The sequence below is a fragment of the Equus przewalskii genome, chromosome 13 (assembly GCF_037783145.1).
Source record: "Equus przewalskii isolate Varuska chromosome 13, EquPr2, whole genome shotgun sequence".
Classification (NCBI taxonomy): Eukaryota; Metazoa; Chordata; class Mammalia; order Perissodactyla; family Equidae; genus Equus; species Equus przewalskii.
Genome location: NC_091843.1, coordinates 59,708,381 through 59,727,762, shown reverse-complemented (window position 1 = coordinate 59,727,762; position 19,382 = coordinate 59,708,381). Strand labels below are relative to the sequence as shown.

General features: G+C 40.9%; 1 protein-coding gene across 2 annotated transcripts; it reads left to right on the top strand.

The window, feature by feature from the left end:
- Positions 1–1,912: 1,912 nt before the first annotated feature.
- TSLP (thymic stromal lymphopoietin) lies at positions 1,913–6,639 on the top strand. Of its 2 annotated transcripts, XM_008538624.2 has the most exons (5): positions 1,913–2,052; positions 2,240–2,376; positions 3,283–3,327; positions 3,995–4,123; positions 6,401–6,639. In XM_008538624.2, exons 1-5 carry the CDS (start codon positions 2,049–2,051, stop codon positions 6,515–6,517), a joined length of 432 nt encoding a protein of 143 aa, XP_008536846.1. In that variant the 5' UTR covers positions 1,913–2,048; the 3' UTR covers positions 6,518–6,639. The 2 variants fall into 2 exon arrangements, with proteins under 2 accessions (XP_008536846.1, XP_070425647.1); XM_070569546.1 differs by lacking the exons at positions 3,995–4,123; positions 6,401–6,639 and having other exon boundaries at positions 3,283–3,980.
- Positions 6,640–19,382: the final 12,743 nt, after the last annotated feature.

Below are 19,382 nucleotides of genomic sequence, written 5' to 3'. Positions count from 1 at the left end.
GTCCCCAGGGACAAGTGTTCAGCAGTGTGTTTAACTGGCAAAGAGACCTCTTCAGGATACCAGAGGAGGAGGCGCCCTGTCTGCCTCATCTCTACAAGGAGCGACATAGATGCAAAGTTGTAAAGGAAGAAACAAAGGAAGGAAGGCAGCTCGGGTTACACTCTAGAAGAGAGCAAGTCGCTGCTTTCTTTTGTCCCTGCCCCAGTCAGCATTCCTCTATCCGGTGAAGAAATCTTTGTCTCTAGCTCCCGTCTGCCTGTCCAATGTCCAACTGTCGACCAGAAACACCTCCGATATCACAGCAGATGAATTAGGCGTTGGCATCATCCCTGAAAAGTTGGTGATGGGGCAGAGGGGCGGAGCGACTTTTCTTCCAAAGGATGCTCCCAGGACATTTAAATCCTAGACTTGGAGGGTTCCAGAAAAGCCTATTTTTGAAGTCAGCGGTGAATCAGCGGCTTTCCGATACTCCTGATAGCGCTACAACCTTTATTCCCTGGCCTTAACCAGAGAACTGGGTCCAGCTGTACTGGCACAGCTGTTGAACGCCTTCTATGAAAAAAAAGTTCATTTCTGGCTCGAGTCCCCACCCCTCCCCTACTCCTGAGTCTCTGCTTTTCCCGCTTTCCTCGCCACCCCCTACTGTTGTTCCCAGGCGCCGCGTGGCCTGTGACATTTGCTAGGACTCACGTGGGGCGCCCTGCCCCCGCGGCTCCTGCGATGACTCCTAGGAACTTCCCAAGGACCGGGGCTCTGCAGGCTCTGACACGCTATGGTGGGGGCTGGGGAGGAAGAGAGGAGCTGGGTGTCAGGAGAGCCCGGGGCGCCTCAGGCCAAGCGGGGCTCACCTCCCCTCCCCCTCCCACCCCCCAGCAGCCTGGTCGGTGTCGGCCTTCCGCCCCTTCAACTCTGTTTGCTTTGCCAGAGCCCAGGAGGAGGCTAGGCATCCTCTCAGGCACTCTCCTTGACTCACTGCTTTTAAACTCCCTTTTCTGGATTAACAAGGGTTTGCGAGTACAAATCCGAGCCCGCGATCTCGTTGCTTCTCCTGTCCCTAAAACCGGCGCCGGTGCTCAGGCACGAGGCTTCAGGTCTTGGCTGTGCAGCGTGGGGTTAAGCGCCTGGGACGCAGGGCGTACGAATGGTGCGCGCCTCCGGGAGAGCTGCGCGCTGGACAGCACCTTCCCCGGGCACCGCGCGGCAAGGTCTGGCCGCGCTTCAGGAGTTCTGATGTCCTCGCCCTAAAGCTAGCCTGAAGGGTGGGGCTGTGAAGGTGGCTGGGTGCTGGACTTTGTGGTTTTAAAAGTTCTCGATACCTATCGAATGTGCTGGATGAGACCGCAGTCCCTCAGACACCCCCAGAATAGTCACTTTTTTCCTGAAATTGGTAAGGGCGCTTTGAAAAGTAAGTTTTTGATGGCAAAGCCCATCAGATCTTTTCCCATTCATTTCAACTTTTTATTGCCCTGGCCCCTAAGGTTCTGGTCACTATTGCACATTTAATGCCTTAACATGGAAGTACAGTCCAAGCCTGAGGCTGCACCCACCCTCTAAAGCATCCTATTAAATAAACACATGAGTTTTCTCAGTGGTCACAGAGGAGGGAAAGCACTAGTTGAAAGTGGCCAAAGGAAATGCTCAGAATGTACAGCAAGCACAAGCAGCAGTGTCCAGTTCTTAGAGTGGCCGTGGTTTTGGGGTGTTTTTTCCAACAAGAAAGGGGTTTGGCCATGGAAATGGCCACGTAAGAGAAAGATGTGGGTATCTCTTTCTTAAAGCTCATTCAGACAGTACCGAGGTTTCAGGCAAAGATAAAAGGAGGAAGGTGAGGGAAATTCCTGATGATTTTACTAATGTTAAAATTCCATAGATTTGGCTAGTCCTATTTTTTTCTTTCATGTCATCAATTCAGAATTCTATAAAGGAAGAGAATGACATCAAGGAAAATCATTGGCCTAGGAGAAAAGAGCCCGTAGGCGTTGAGGTGTTATATATGTGGAGCCAGAAAACTCTGGAGCATCAGGGAGACTCCAACTTAAGGCAACAGCATGGGTAAATATGGGCTTGGAGAGCACTGGGAATGAGAGGCAAAGAGTGGTGCCCAGGGGGCACTTGCCCCTAAGGCAGGCCTTGCAGATCTAGAGGCAATTCAGTGTTGGGGTAAAGAGTTCAGTGTGAAACTGGGGTGGAATTGGGTTTCCAAGTACATTGCCTGATGTCTTATGATTTGTTCTGCCAGTTTTTTTCAGGAAGATCTTCATCTTGCAGCTGGTAGGGCTGGTGCTGACCTACGATTTCACTGACTGTAACTTTGCGAAGATTGAAGAGGAATATCAGAATGTCATTTTTCTAGCCCTGAAGGAATATATGAATGGAGTAAGTGAAGAAACATTTTTTAAAACAACAAATATCTTTTCATCGGAAGAGTAGGCATACACATATGCAAACTACAATGTAACTTTCAAGAAAAGAAATAATTTGAAAAAAAATCATGGCCCAGCATTTTGTCAAAATTTTTTACAAGTGATATTGAAATATATTGGCTTCTAAAGTGACAGTCTAGAAATTGGCACACTAAGTGTGCAAATGCTGACGAGGAGCAGCTATCGATAGGTAACACATAATCCACCAAGGGTGTCTATCTTCTTCCAAATTGCTGCTCTGCCAGTGCAGTACAAAAAGGACAGGGGGTAAGGGATGGAGAAAGAAAGAGGAGTAATAGAGAGGGAACTCTTGTAAGTTAAATCTATCCAGTGAGGATGGGGGGAGGGGGTGCGGTAGGGGTGTGGAGGTGCACTTCAGATCTTCCTAATGTTCTAGATGCCTTAGGATGCCATTATGGGATAAGGCAAACTTCCGATTTTTTCATATAAAGTAGTAATTGTTTTCCTGATTATTCTAATTTCTGGATAAAGCTGCATGTGTGAAATTCCTAAACAGCTACAGGGCAGATGTGGGCATTTGAAACATGGCATTATTGCTCACATGTGTAGCCCTGTGTGCAGGTGTGCCCACTTTCGGGGGGGGGGGTTGTGGCTCCTTCTAGGACAGGATCCTTTGATATCCAGTTTCAAACACCAGCAGGCACTAGCTAAAGACTTTAAGCGTTTTACTACCTTGTCAATGACAAACAGATGCATAGGAAACAAGTGCCTAAGTGGAAACTGCTTTCAAAGCATCTTTAAAACGTAGGAGTACCCGAGCAGGGTAGCTGGAGGATGATTTCTCCTGTGAACTTAAGTCTTTACCCTTCTTGTCGTATGCTTTTTTCCTTCCTTCCAGATCAAAAGTACCCAGTTCAACCACACTGTCTACTGTGGAGACCGGGTGAGTAAGTGGTCAGCGCTACTGGCTTTCTCCAGAAAGATGCCAGGCATTCCAGGGAGGGGGGATCCTACGGCGTGTAGAACTCCAGGCAGCGGCTGGGCTCCCAGGCGACGCCGACCGAGTGGGGACAACTGGGCTGCCGGAAACCTCTGGGCCGGTGCCCAGCTTTGGAGGCCACTTCTGTTCCAGTCTGGAGCGAGGGAGTCTGTTTCCGGACTGAGTGGGATGTCGGGAGAGGCTCCTCCTCCTCCCACCCTCCGGGAGGAAAGGCAGATCAGGAACCGGGACCAGGGAAAGACGTCAGGGGCACCCCCTCTCCGGGTGGGACGTGGAGCCTCTGCGCTGGGGGCCGCCTCTTGGCAGTGGCCCGGGCCCCGAGCCTTGCGCGCAGCGAGCGTCAGCGCGGGCCCCGTCTCGTTAGGCGCCCTCTGCCACTCTCACAACGCTCCTCCTTCCTTCTCCTTCTCTGGGTTCTTTCTCCCTCCCTTCTACCCAGACCTCTTTCCTCTTACTTGAATCGCTTTTGTTGTGTCTCCTGCTCCTTCCCCACCTCCCCTGCTTCCCCTTTCACTTATTTATCAACTCTTTTTTCTCTTTCTGTTTTTTTCCCCTGGCGTTTTTCTCGTAAACTTTTCCTTTTCTCGTAAACTTTGCCGCCTGTGAGCAGCCGAGTTGTCTCACCGAAATCGAGCGCCTTACCTTCAAGTCCAGCCAATGCCTGTCACTCGCCAAGAAAATTGTAACAGCAACTAACGCTACGCTCAACAGCCATTGCCCAGGCCACTCCGGAATTCAGGTAAGCCTATGCATTAGACTCTTGCTTTTCAAGAGCTAACCTTAAATTAAAGTGGGGCTTTCTTGCAGAATTCGTTGTGATTTTCATCTTTTGAAGAGCAAATAAGCCAGGTAAAATCTGTTGATTATCAGTTAGTCCCAAGTGGACACCTGGACCCAAACCGACCTATTTCCAGGGTTCTGATTCTTTTGGCAGAATTATGGTTCTATACCTTCTGCCAATGTTTTAAGGTATGACCAGTGAGCCTCCTACATCAGAATGTCCTGGCTGCCTGAGAATGCAAGAGTGAATGTCCAAAATACCAATTCCTAGGGACCCCAACCCAGACTTTCAAAATCACAGTCTCTGTGTCTGGGCTCCTTATAAGCTTCTTATCCATTCCAAAGTTTGAGCAGCATTGCTTGGGCTTATCACTTAATAATGTGTGCTGCTTTCTTAAAATGTTAAATTAGGGGCCGGCCCATTGCCGAGTGGTTAAGTTCATGCGCTCCGCTTGGGCAGCTGGGGTTTCTTAGGGTCTGTCCGATCCTGGGCACGGACATGGCCCGGCTTGTCAGGCTACGCTGAGGCAGCATCCCACATGCCACAACTAGAAGGACCCACAACTAAAATATACAACTATGTACTGGGGGAATTTCGGGAGAAAAAGCAGAAAAAAAAAGGATTGGCAACAGTTGTTAGCTCAGGTGCCAATCTTAAAAAAAAAAAATGTTGAATTATACCTTAAATCTCTACCCCATGTTTCCTTAATTGCTTGTGTGGGTGGTATTGCTGTCTCTTTACATAATGGATTTTTTCATATGCAGTTACTTGCATTTGAATGAACATGTAACTTTAAATATGAAAACAGCAGTGCAGAGTTAGGAGTAGGAAGTGTGGAGACAGCCTTGCCTGACTTTGTATCCTAGCCCCATAACTTCTAACTGTGAAAACCTGGATAACTGACTTAGCCTCTGTGTACTCAGTTTCATCTGCAAAATGAGGATCATGTCAGCAAGTCCCATATAGTTTTCTGAGGGTTAAATTAGTCAATGTAGGTAAAAGCACTTGGAACAGTGCCTGGCATGTAACAGGTACTCAATAAATATTTATTTCAGAGGGCAAGTAAAGTGGGGAATTTATCTTCCTGATGACAAATTTTAAAAAGGCAAAGTGAGACCAGTGCAGATATGTATGATTGCTGCCTGTTAACCGGTGGACTTTATCAATCTGCACAATGAGAATCCGGGTGGCCAAGTCTGTCACTTTTTCAGGGATTGAAGACTGAAGCCATAGGGTTGATCTGGGTTGAGCTTGAGTTGGGTACACAATACCAGGCAACCATGTGAAAAACCCGTTTGGCTCTATGCCTTCTATCGGAGACCGTGGCAAATCTACAGATGGCTGCAATGCAGTTCGGCCATGTAAGAGCATGGAAGACAGGCTAGGTCAAGTTCTGGATAGCATGTGAGAAACAGAGAGTCGGAAATAATTTATTTCAGCCCCCTCCCAAGCCCAAGGGGAGAACTGAAAAACAATAACGTTTAATTATGGTTTAGCAGATTTCAGATTGTAAGATTTTTGCTTAGTAACCAGGTTAACTTTTTTGATCTGAGTAGTATGTGTCTAGGAGGCCCAGTCTGTCACTACTCAAGAGTAATTCAGGTGAAGGAATACACTGGAAGATTATTGCAATATTTTTTTAAGTTTAGACCCCACTTCAGAATAAGCCTTTTGGTGTCTGTGGCACAGGTAGGTGGTGGAAGAGGTAGAAGGCGGGAGCACTTTGGATCCGCATAATAGGTGAACTGATTAATATCTATAAAGAGGCATAAGACAAGTCCTGTTCTTGAGGAACTTATGATCTTGTCAGGGATATCATGAAATCACCAACTTATTCGTTCATTTAATCATTCAGTAAATATTCAGTGTTTCCTGTGTATAAGACATGGTGCTCAGCACTATGGGGAATACCTATGATGCAATAATAAAGTGTGTAAGTGAGAGCCAAGTTAAGTGAAACACACTTGTAAGCATTAGAAGCCTTTCCAAAAGGAAAGTCTGAACAATTAGCAAAGGCCTTGTGAAGGAAGTGTGCTTGGCCTTGAAGCAGGAGGAAGTGGGTGGAAAGATGGAAGGACATTCCTCTGGAGAAAGCACTAGGAGCAGAGAGTAAGCAGATGTTTGAGAGACACATTGAGAGATGGATTTGCATGGAGAAGACAATATAACCTGCCACTCAACAGTGGTTAAAGATAGTGACAATTAATTTTGACCATTGATTCTCCTATTCCACAGATAAATAATACCCAGGCAATGAAGAAAAGAAAGAAAAGAGAAGTCACGACAAATAAATGCCTTAAACAAGTCTCAAACTTAATAGAATTGTGGCGTTATTTCAGTCGCTCCCAGTGAAACAAAATAAATCTCCACTGAAGTCCTATTTCACAGTAACAAATTATCTTTACTAGGTAGATAGAACATTAACTCTGGGATGTTTAAAAGACTACCAATGGTTATTTTTTAATTACAGAAGGGTTTCTTAACTTATTTTTGTAAGCTTTCCTCATTTAATGTAGGTCTGTAATGCAGGGAAAGTACTAATCCTCAAATGAAATGTTGGGGGGAGACTTTGTAGCGTTAATGCCTGGGCCACTGGCTTTGTGGCAGTAATTCTCAGCTGGAATTACATAAGCCTTACTTGAGGTAAGAATCTAAAAGTGTAGTAGAAGAACTTTTTCCCTTGAAAAAGGAAAAAAGTTGAACTCAGTAGCATGTAAACCTCTGTTTAAAAGGTGGGCATTTCTTCCACATGCACTGACATTTCTTATGTTCTCATACTAAAAACTTATGAAAGAAGAAGATAAAAGCAGAAGCAGTGCATGAAAACTTGTACATATAATGAAGCAGTTTGAAAGAATTTCCAAGCAAGATATTGTGAAAATATTCTAAGCCGAGTTTTAAAAATTACTTAACTGACAAGAGTGGTGTATGCAAGCAGATCCTGAAGAAGTGCCTTTGTTAAAGCTAAAATACAGATGTTTTAAAATTTATGGAATATATTTTTAATTTATTTTGTAAGCACTTTAAACATGTACATATTGCTTTGTAATTGACACTAATATATTTCTTAATAAAATCTCAAATTCATTTCTTCTGAATGGTGTTTTTGTTTGTTTGTTTTTTGTGAGGAAGAGTGTCCCTGAGCTACTGTCCGTGCCAGTCTTCCTCTAGTTTTTATATGTGGGACGCTGCCATACCATGGCTTGACGAGCATGTGTAGGTCTATGCCTGGGATCTTGGCCCACAAACTCTGGGCTGCCAAAGCAGAACGTGTGAACTTAACCACCGTGTTGCTGGGCTGGCACCTGAATGGTGTTTTTAATGTAGTTAGCAGACAATTTTCACACATACTTTTCTGAGGGGCCTCACTTTTCTTCAGTTCTTTACCACCCCTCATCCTTGGAGCCCACTGACTGCTCCCCTACTGCATTCTGCCTGTTGGCCCTGCCTATAGAGAGAATATTTGTGGATTGGTGGCTTCAGGATGCTTTCCAATCCTTTTCGTAAAATATGTCTCTAGTCCCTCCTTCTTTCCCCTGTTGAACCTCCCCACACCTGGAAGAGACCGAGGAGTCATATGTAAACAAGACATGTCAAATCCATTCTATTCTTGGGTGCCTGCTGCAAGCTAGAGTCACAGGCGCCCTCTGACTCACCCTGCACTGGAATGCTCGGAACACCAGTGGGAGGGGCCACCCTAGCCACAGAGCCCAGGCCAACATAGAGCAGACAGGAATACATCGTTCATCTTGTGAGCAGGAACTTTCCCCAGACCACTGCCCTAAGGGCTGGCACAGATAGAAGAGGCGAGGTTCAATGTCCCTAAATCCATCTTACTTGCCAATAAGTAAGAGGAAGTTTACATTATGTATCCAATAAGCATTTATAGTGCACCTACTGTGTGCCAATCCTTCAGGCAAGTACTGAGGATATATAAGTAAATAAGACACAGCTCTTACTGAGAGAAGCTCAGAGTGTAGCTCAATAAGCAGGTTCCTTTGCCCTGAGGGAAATCAGGAAGTGCCCTCTTTCCAAAAACCTTCCTCTGAAGACCCAGCCCAGGGTCTTAAATGCCATCATAAGAGAAACTCCTTTGGGTCTAGGATAGGCCAGTATTCATTAATTTCCTATGCAAAAGGTGGGGAATGGGATGATAATTTAAGCCTGTTAACTCCATCTTATTAGGGATCTGTTGACTGTGTATTTCACTAAACTGTGAAAAGAAATAGCCTCACAATTTTTCTCAAGGTTTTTGCCCAATTTCCATAAGAGCAGAGAGGCATGAAGGACTGAGCAAAGAGACAGCTCAAAGTCATCTCATTAAATGCAGTTTCTTTGAGTTTTCTGCTATATCTTTAAAAATTTGTGTAATTTATATAGTTTATTCTTCTATTTATCCCATAGGTGTTTTAATCTAAAAACAGTTATTTTAATTACTATCAAGTAAAAGTAATGTGCAAGAAGATGCTCCATATTAAACTAATAAGAACTTTTCCAAATATATATTTCTACATTTTGAAATGTATTGAGGTTTTTTTGGTGGACTAATATATGGTCAGTTTTATAAATGTTCCATGGTCAATGGAAAGAAAGTTGCAAATTCGGATTTAAGCATATAGAGTTGGATATACCTATTGGCGCTACCTTATTAATTATTCTATTTACATAATCTATATCCTTCCTTTTGTCTCCTTCAGATGCTGAGAGAGCTGAGTTAAAGTCTACTGGTGTAATATTTCTTTCTCTTTTTTTGAGGAAGATTAGCCCTAGCTAACTGCTGCCAATCCTCTTTTTGCTGAGGAAGACTGGCCCTGAGCTAACATTCATGCCCATCTTCCTCTACTTTACGTGTGGGACGCCTGCCACAGCATGGCTTGCCAAGTGGTGCCATGTCCGCATCCAGGCTCTGAACTGGCAAATCCCGGGCCACAGAAGCGGAATGTGCATACTTAACCTCTGCGCCACCAGGCCAGCCCCTTTATTTCTCTTTATCCCTAAAGTTTTGCTTTCTAATTGTTGATGCTATTTTTATTCAATGCCCAAAAATTCATGAGACCTACTTATTGAGAATTGTACCTTTACCATTATATGTCCAAACAAAACATTTTACTTGTCGAGTAATATATGCCTATCATTTTACTCTCAATCTATTTGAGTCCCTTTGTTTTACATGTATCTCTTGTCCATGGATACATCATTTAGTGTGTGGATGGTAGAAGGAGACGGTGGGGGGCTTGTTTGGTTTTAGCACTGTTATTGTATTGTTATATTTTCTGTTTTCATATTTGTATATTATTTGTATAATTTTAACCTAAAAAAAAGGGTCTTTTCATTTATTCCTGTCAAACATTTCATGTTGATTTTTTTGTCTCATCATTCCAGCATATTGAGATCTTGAGATTTTGAATCTTGATTCTGGTATTTATTATATAACTCTCCCTCATAAGCTTCCAATGGCTCGATTCAAGTTATTGAAAAATTGTTCATCAAGACAGGACCAAGATTTGTTGACCTTCAAAACTGGCATGTCTATAGGTTGATAAAGTCATTTGTCCATGTTCTTTGTTAAGAAAAAAAAAGGTTCCTTTAACTTTGTAGAACTGAATCTCCATTTCCTCACTATAGCCATATCAAAATAAAGGTCAGAGGAAATTTGTCAAATGCTTTACTGAAGTCAAAATATACTAAGCCCTCAAATGATCCCTCAAATCTACAAATTAAATAAACTTAACCAAAGAATAAATGGGATTTTTTTTTAAAATCTCAATTGTATTCCTGTCTAAATCTTAAAAGCCAACTGTTAGAGAATATGACCAGTGAATAATATTGAGCAGATCTGGTTTTTTTAGTGTTCCTGCCTGCCCATTATTTGAAAGTATAACTTCTCTTAAATGTTTTTGTTCCCGCTGTAGCTTTGAGAATACCTCCCAGCTGGGATTGTACTTTTTAAATACAGCTATGCTTTTTAACATCCAGTGTTTATGGAATACCAACTAATAACATTTCACCATTACTATTATGTAAAAGTTATTTATGCCTAAACCTAAGGACATAAGGATAATAGTTTATACATGGGGATAATAGCTAATTAACTTTCTTGAGTCTCAGATTCTATACGTCTAAAATAAGGATGATGTTGCCTAATTTAAAAGATTATCATGAGAATTAAAGTACATAATAAATATAAAGCCCCTGGCAAATGGTAAGAAAAATATTTTAAATTTAGCTATTCAAATGCCTGTTTCATTATAAAGATGAGAAATATGGGCTGTTATAGAGTCTGGTAAATCTCTTTTTAGTTTTTAGTTTTCTGTCTAAGACTGCTGTGTAGCAATGGAAAGAAGGTTGAAAAGTTTAAGCATACAATTATTGACAGTTTGGCAATTTTGTCTTTAAATTTCTTTTTTCTTTTTTGGAGGAAGATTAGCCCTGAGCTAACATCCGCCACTAATCCTCCTCTTTTTGCTGAGGAAGGTTGGCCCTGAGCTAACATCTGTTCCCATCTTCCTCTATTTTATATGTGGGATGCCTGCCACAGCATGGCTTGGTAAGTGATGCATAGGTCTGCACCTGGATCAGAACCTGCGAACCCAGGGCCACCAAAGCAGAGCGCACGAACTTAACTGCTATGCCACTGGGTCGGCCCTGTCCTTAAAATTTTTGATTGAGGACTTTTGCTTCTGGCCAAGATGGAGTAACAGGGTCTAGATTTACTCTCCTACCTGAAATGACCTCTTTCCACCCCAACACATGCACACCCTAAGGAAAAAAGACTACAAAGTACATAGAACAGTGGTTTTCAAAACATTGAACATCAGATAATGATGGACAGTAATCCTAATGAAAGGAAACAAATGAGGTGAGCCTTACGGTTACCCAGCTTACTGGTTTGAGTTTCCTGACCATGGCATAGGGAGAGGACTCAGGTAGAACCAGGAGACTTCCTGAGTTGAGGAGACAGACTGAGAGTCCAGTGAGACCAAGGCAGTAGAGTTCATAGGACAGAGTAGCAAAGGAGAGAGAGGTACACAGAGAAAGAAACTTGGAGATCTGTAGAGGGCAGAGTACTGGCCAGCACCTGACTGTGAGAAAACTGCCCAAGACGAGGGAAAGGACTATCTGAAAGATTAGAGTGAACAGTGCTCAGTCGGGGCCAGGAAGATTGCCTATTCCCACCAGCTAGACAGAAAAATCTCAATTCCTTAGGCTTTGGACAGGGTACTCAGAAGAGTCGTACCTCAGTAATGGAGAAAAATTCACCCAAGCCTAACTGCTGCAAGATTCCCACCTAACAATTCTTAAAAGCAAGACTTGAAAGGATCAAACTGTTTGCAAGTAACGTAGCTGCATTCCATAACAAATCTCAAGAATATATATAGGAACAAAAAATATCTGGGACCCAATAAGGCAAAATTCACAATGTTTGGCATGTAATTAAAGATGATCAGACATGAAGGAGGAAGGGAAATACGCATGATGAGAAGAAAAAAATTACACTCATTCATAGAAGTTAAAATTAGCAGGCAAAGACATGAAAGAAATTTTTATAACTATTTTCAATATGTTTAAAAGTTAAATCGAGATATGGAAGATATAAAGAAGATCCAAATCCAAGTTCTGAAGATGAAAACTACAATGCGTAAGATGAAAAATACAGCAGGTGGCATTTGGAAACTATCAAAAGTAAAACAGAGAGAAAAAAACACTTAAAAATGAAAAGATTGTCATTGAGCTGTGAAACAAGAGCAAGTGCCTAATATACATGTAATCAGAGGCTCTTAAGGAGTGACATGAAGAGATACCAAGAAAATACAGAAAGTAACAATGGATATTTCCAAATTTGTAAAATAAACTATAAACCCATAGCTCCAAGAAGCTCAGTGAAGCATGAGAAATGAAGAAAACCACCCTAATGCTCATCGAAATCAAATTGCTCGAAACCAGAAAAGGGAATTGTACAGGCCTTCAGAACGTCCTGTTAGGACTTCATCTCCTTCCTTAGCACTTTGGTTTTCTCTCTTTGACCATTTCCCCTGTACTACTTACACATTCTTTCATAAGAAACATCATGATATTGTCTATTAAATAGAAATAAATTTAACATTGCATAGCCTTAATTACTGATTTCTACCTGTTAGCTTCAGTTTAAGCAGAAGGGTTGGAAGAATCATTATGTTCATTTTTTTTAATTAAGATTACGATAGTTTACAACCTTGTGAGATTTCAGTTGTACATTATTGTTAGTCATGTTGTGGGTACACCACTTCACCCTTTGTGCCCTCCCCCCACCCCCCTTTTCCCTGGTAACCACCGATCAGTTCTCCTTGTCTATATGTTAACTTCCACCTATGAGTGGAGTCATAAAGAGTTCATCTTTCTCTGTATGGCTTATTTCGCTTAACATAATACCCTCAAGGTCCATCCATGTTGATGCGAATGGGACGATTTTGTCCTTTTTTATGGCTGAGTAGTATTCCATTGTGTATATATACCATATCTTCTTTATCCAATCATCAGTTGCTGGGCACTTAGGTTGGTTCCATGTCTTGGCTATTGTAAATAATGCTGCGATGAACATAGGGGTGCATGGGACTCTTGGAATTGCTGATTTCAAGTTCTTAGGAATAGATACCCAGTAGTGGGATGGCTGGGTCATAAGGTATTTCTATTTTTAACTTTTTTAGAAATCTCCATACTGTTTTCCATAGTGGCTGCACCAGTTTGCATTCCCACTAACAGTGTATGAGGGTTCCTTTTTCTCCACAACCTCTCCAACATTTGTCACTCTTGGTTTTGGATATTTTTGCCAATCTAACGGTGTAAGGTGGTATCTTAGTGTAGTTTTGATTTGCATTTCCCTGATGATTAGTGATGATGAGCATCTTTTCATGTGTCTATTGCCCATCCTTATATCTTCTTTGGAGAAGTGTCTGTTCAGGTCCTCTGCCCATTTTTTGATCGGGTTGTTTGATTTTTTGTTGTTGAGCTGTGTGAGTTCTTTATACATTATGGAGATTAACCCTTTGTCAGATAAGTAGCTTGTAAATATTTTTTCCCAATTAGTGGGCTGTTTTTTTGTTTCAATCCTGTTTTCCCTTGCCTTGAAGAAGCTCTTTAGTCTGATGAAGTCCCATTTGTTTATTCTTTCTATTGTTTCCCTCATCTGAGGAGTTATTGTGTCCGAAAAGATTCTTTTAAAACTGATGTCAAAGAGTGTACTGCCTATATTCCCTTCTAGAAGACTTATTGTTTCAGGCCTAATCTTTAGGTGTTTGATCCATTTTGAGTTTATTTTTGTGAATGGTGAAAAAGAATGGTCAATTTTCAATCTTTTACGTGTGGCTGCCCAGTTTTCCCAGCACCATTTGTTAAAGAGACTTTCTTTTCTCCATTGTAGGCCCTCAGCTCCTTTGTCGAAGATTAGCTGTCCATAGATGTGTGGTTTTATTTCTGGGCTTTCAATTCTGTTCCATTGCTCTGTGCACCTGTTTTTGTACCAGTACCATGCTCTGTGCACATGTTTTGATTACTGTAGTTTTGTAGTATGTTTTGAAATCAGGGATTGTGATGCCTCCAGCTTTGTTCTTCCTTCTCAGGATTGCTTTAGCAATTCGCGGTCTTTTGTTGCCCCATATGAATTTTAGGATTCTTTGTTCAATTTCTGTAAAGAATGTCATTGGGATTCTGATTGGGATAGCGTTGAATCTGTAGAAAGCTTTAGGTAGTATGGACATTTTAACTATGTTTATTCTTCTAATCCATGTGCATGGAACGTCTTTCCATCTCTTTACGACATCAACAATTTCTTTCAAGAAAGTCTTGTACTTTTCATTGTATAAATCTTTCACTTCCTTGGTTAAACTTATCCCAAGGTATTTTATTCTTTTCGTTGCGATTGTGAATGGGATTGAGTTCTTGAGTTCTTTTTCTGTTAGTTTATTGTTAGTGTATAGAAATGCTGCTGATTTGTGTATGTTGATTCATTATGTTCATTTTCTGCCATTCTTTAAGTAAAGATAGAGTTTACCATAAATGAAACCAACATTTATTGAGTAGCTTTATCATTTACTTTTCTTATGTGAGCTAGCTACTATCCCCATTTTATAGATGCAAGAAAAGGCTCAGTGAGTAAAATATCCAACATAGCACAACTAGTAAGAGCAGTATCTAGCTGATTCCAAACTGTGTGCACTTTTCCTTACTTGAGAATGAAATTTGAGATTTTTAAATAAGAAATGTCTTCTGCCAAGTGGAAATGTGCCTCTTACCTAACAGATGTTGTAGTTGTCTTCTCAACATCCATTATACCTCCTCTCAATTATGCATCAATTTCCGCCACTTTCCATGGGGTTTTGGATTGATCCCAGCTCCTGAGGTGATCCTTGATTAGTCTAAATCAGTCTGGTGGTTCCAATATCCTTGTTTGGAGTTGATAGAGTTAACCAAACTAAAATCAAGCAGCACATGGAAATCCCCTAATTTGGGTCCTGTTCAGGGATAAGCATATGACCACTTTTGCTGATGAACAATAAGTGTAAGTTTTTGGGGAAACTCTGAAAAATGTTTCTTCACTGTTAAGAAGGACCCTAGGATGAAAGGCTCCCCCTCTCATGGGATGCGGACAAAGAACCATGCAGCAGCAATTGTAATTGGCAGTTATCCTAAGCCCAGCTTTAAGATGAAGCTGAGAAATAAGATGGAAAGACTGTGAGGTTTAAAATGCATAATTGAATGGGTGGTTCAACCAACCTTGAAGTCCACCCTACTTCTTTATTTTTTATCTCATGAGCCAGTTGAGTAAAGATTTTTTTGTTTGTTTGCTTTTGGTTTTGTTTTTCTGTGTGCGTGGTTGTTACTTATTGTTGAAAGCTGTATTTTATCTGAATGCCAACAAAAGATAAGTTAAGCTTTGATTTAAGGAATAATTTGAAGTGGGGCTGGAGGTGGAGAGTGGTGAGCAAGATGAAGCCAGGCCTTAATATCAGGGGGAACAAGCCTGAAGTTGTGACCTAGGATAGTGAAGAACAGGAGAAGCCAGCGTGGAAAACGGATAACACTCTTTGGCATATTTCACACTGCTTCCTATAAACTCTCATGTCAATATATTACTGCCTTGGCGATTATTTCTCAGATGCTACTTTTCTAGAATTTGCTCATCGATGCACTGTATTTATGACCCTGCTCCCTCCCCTCCTACTCTCCCTTCCACTAACTATGCTTCTTATGGAAAAGGGGATGGCAAGGGATTTCAAACTGTACTGAGGATGAATTTATATTGTGTTTGGAGCAGATATCTTGGATATGAAAATCTGCGGAATAATTTGGGGTAACAGATCACATGGATGTGGAGTTTGAGGAAGATCTGGTGAAATCTTATCAGTATGGCTCATACTTCATCCTGGTACAATACCTAACACATAGTGGATTCTCAGTAAATATGCTGAGTAAATGCATAAGTGAATTAAAATGAAATTAAAAGTTAAATACCTGTTTCCCAAGAATAAACTTTTCCTTAAAGGTCATCATGAGTCAGAAACCGAATTGATAGCAGCAACTATCAGATGAGCCGTTTCATGTCTGCCACCTACTTTCCTTCCCCATTACTTCTGTAGGTCCATAAAAGGCAAAAAGATTATCATATTCCAAAATTAACGGATTTTGTTGTAGTCTGCCACTATTCTCCACAGGCTTCTTTCCCAACAATCCTCCTCTACCCGCCCCCAAAAAATGCAAAATAAAAATTAAACTTACATTCATTCAAGCACCAAACATCCCCTGAGCCTTTATTCTGTGTCATCCCTGTGCACACAGCTGAGATCATGGATAATTTGAACATCTTAAAACATACCAGAGGATATTTATCCTTTGTGAACCTTGTGTCCCTCACCTTTATAATATAGCTTTAATACTTCTGTTAAAAAAAAAAAACTATACTTTTGAAAAATTTCATTTTTATAAGCTAACTTTCATATATTTCTCTTGAGTTCACTAGGCTTTCACCAGGTTATGGTGAGATAATAAACAATCATCAAATACCATTGCTTGCAACAACCACAGTTAATTCCCACTCAGGTTACAATTGGCAATTGCAAGTCAACTCCAGGTCTTTTCCACATATCTTCTCATTCCAGGACCCAGGCTGAAAAAGCAGCCCCTATCTGGGAATGCCTTTCTCTGTGGCAGAAGAAAAGAGCAAGAGAGTTGGCATAAACGTGCAGTGACTCTTCAAGCTTCTGTTGGGACCTGGTGTATGTCACGTTTTCTTAGGAACAATGACCAAAGCAAGTCAAATGCTCCCTACCCCACCCACAAAGGATTTGCTACAAGGCACCGGCAAAAGGCAGGGATATAAATCTTCTTACAGGGAGGGAGCGTAAATGCTGGGAATGCTAAGTGATACATACTACTCATTACTCTGGGAGGGAACATGACTGATAGAATGAAGAAAGACCATACCACCTTTTTAACATTTACATATTTAAATATAAGGGTTTTTTTCTTAAACAAATATTTATTGAGCACCTCTTTCGTTCCAGGCACTGTTCTAGGTGCTTGTTATATATCAATGAACAAAACAAAGAACAAAAAATCTCTACCTTCCTGGAACGTATCCACTAAAATAAAATAAAGCTAATAAATTAGCTAATAGTGTAGTAAGAAGCTCTTCTTCTTTTTGAATTTGAGTAAATATTTACAGATAATTAGCATCTTGGTCACTGTCAAGGCATACCCCAACCATGGCTAGAAATGTGCACTGCTATTGAGAAATGCAGGGTAAAAATGAAAGTTCAAGTAAGCACAACATGTCAAGAACCAAATAAGTTATCATTCTGTTAGCATTTTTTCATTCAAGAATATATGGGTCAGCTATTCAAATTAGTTGACAAGTTATTCTCATCTTCATAATAAAACAGTAACATTTTAGAAGGAAGAAACCTAACAGATTATATACTCAGGCTCTGTTCACTAGATTTGATTGGTAAGACCTCTTCATCACTGTCAAGTAGAAATATGGTCGTGTACATTTTTACTTATTAAGTTAGTCACTTGGTCCAAATCTTATTTGGGTGCCAATTTTCTTTTCCATAAATGAGAAGCATATGGAAATAAAGCAATAAGGATAAGAGTTTATTCTGTATGTTGAACTTAGGTCCCGTGTTCTAAGGTCACCACTGTTTGAGTTCATTTTCACATGCTCAGAGGTTGTTCCCCAAACCTACATCTTTCTGTGGCAGCTTCCTCCCGAGAGGTGGAGCCTCTGCTACCCACTACACCAGAATCAGCCATCTCCAGCATTCCAAGGCACTTCATAGCTCTAATCTTCTGCCCAGACTCCCCTTCCCATTATGATGAATTCCTTTTTAGAGCCCTTGCTGCCTATTTTGACAGCAGATCTCAGAGAGGACTATTTCAAGCCAGGGCTCCTGACAACATATAACCTTGATCATTTTTTTTTTCCCCAGAGGCATCTACACCCATCCAAGTTGCCCAGATAACCAGCTTCCTTCCCTAAGTCATCAACTCTACTAACCAGTCTATGACAGTTCCCCTTGTTGAGTTTGAAATGTCCCACTGAAGCTTTCACCCATCGCAAGCAAACATACTGACCTTGGCACTCCAGTACTGATGGAGTCCATTCAAGTTATTTTTATCATAATGACGAAAACCTTCTCCAAGGATACTGGTGGTCTTCTTCTGTAGAGAGCCAAGCCATATGCTCTAGTTAAAGAGGAAACCCAGGCCTGGAGAAGTTAAATGATGTGGGTCAAACAGTAGATAAAGGGCAACACCAGTTCAGTATTCCTTCTACTACACTACACTGCCCTTCCCCTTTGATTCACATGTTCAGCTTCTTATAAGCACATCTGGGATTCTGAGGCTCTCCCACATAGCTTGCAACAATGCAAAGCCAGTCCACAGAGTTCTCTCTGGCTACCCTTGTGAAGAATCACCATCATATCAACACTGCTGGCATACACCTGGGTCATGCTGATACATTTTTGCGACACACCACACAGCTGCAGTGGGCTATGCCGCCCACTATCAATTTATTTGCTTTGTTCCGTGGGTGGCAGGCTGTCTGCAGGGAAGATGGTTCCTCTACCTACTTTTCTGCCCTCTGGGAAGTCTTGGCCCTAACGTGAACATCTTTACTCAACATAGGATATTCCCTACATTCATAAGACGGTTCATAAGAATCAGGACATGATGTATTTGCCTGTATTCCTGTTAATGGGAGTATCCACAAATACAAGCACATTATTTGCACCTCTTGCATACTCTCTTTCCTACCGAATAGACTAAAGCATCTGGGACTTTTTTAAGTTTGCTTGTATTTCCTATACCCACATAAAATTCATCTCAGAGAACTGGAACTATCAAATATATATTCTAGACTGAAGTAAAAAGATCCAAATTATCAGGGTACCACATCTCTTATTTTCATAATTCAGAAACAAATTTTAACAAAAAGCAAGAATATCCATAAAGTAAAACAGAGAAACTATGGTAATTTTGTACCTTTAATATATACATTATATAGAGCAAAAATACTTCGTTTTTATACAGAAGCATATTTTTAGAAGTGGAAGGGAAGGGACAGAAATTGATAGAATGGAGTTGATACTCAATTTTTAAAATATATTCCTAAGAAGTGTCTGAGAAATATATTAACCTTTCTTCTAGACAAATGTTTTGAAGTAGCCAAACATTCCATAATGCAGTTATGTTGTTGGAACATTGTTTTTGTTGATTTTCTCTTCTGCTTTTCCTGAGACACTGTGTTTAAGACCAGAAAATTGATTTCCAGACAGGATCAAATAAGTAGACTTAACTCCATATTCAAGTTTACTTGTTGTAAATATAACCAACTTAGATAAAATAAGCCATATGAACCAAAGCTGGCTTTCAAAATTCAGTGTTCAATTGATGTTTCCTTCCTTTGTTTTCAGGAAAGAAAGAAGTCTGTATGTTTGTTTATTCTCAATCCTGTCTTCATTTTATTCCCTGACATCTTGTTTTTTGTCCTTCTCTACCCTAGCTCCACTTTTAACTTTTGCTATCATGTTATATTGTATGCATTTTTCAAAATCTCCTTTAAAATGTCCTGGAATAAGTCAGAGTATCAATGTAAGTGTGCTACATGATAAATAAAATGGTTCTGTGTTTATCCCTTTCCTTTTATAATCAAGAATATTTCTAGGCAAAAACTGCCAAC

What these genes read in the sequence shown, in the direction of transcription:
- TSLP (XM_070569546.1), top strand. An exon ending in TGAAGGAATATATGAATGGA is followed by an intron (nt 2,377 to 3,282) that starts GTAAGTGAAGAA and finishes CCTTCCTTCCAG; the next exon opens with ATCAAAAGTACCCAGTTCAA.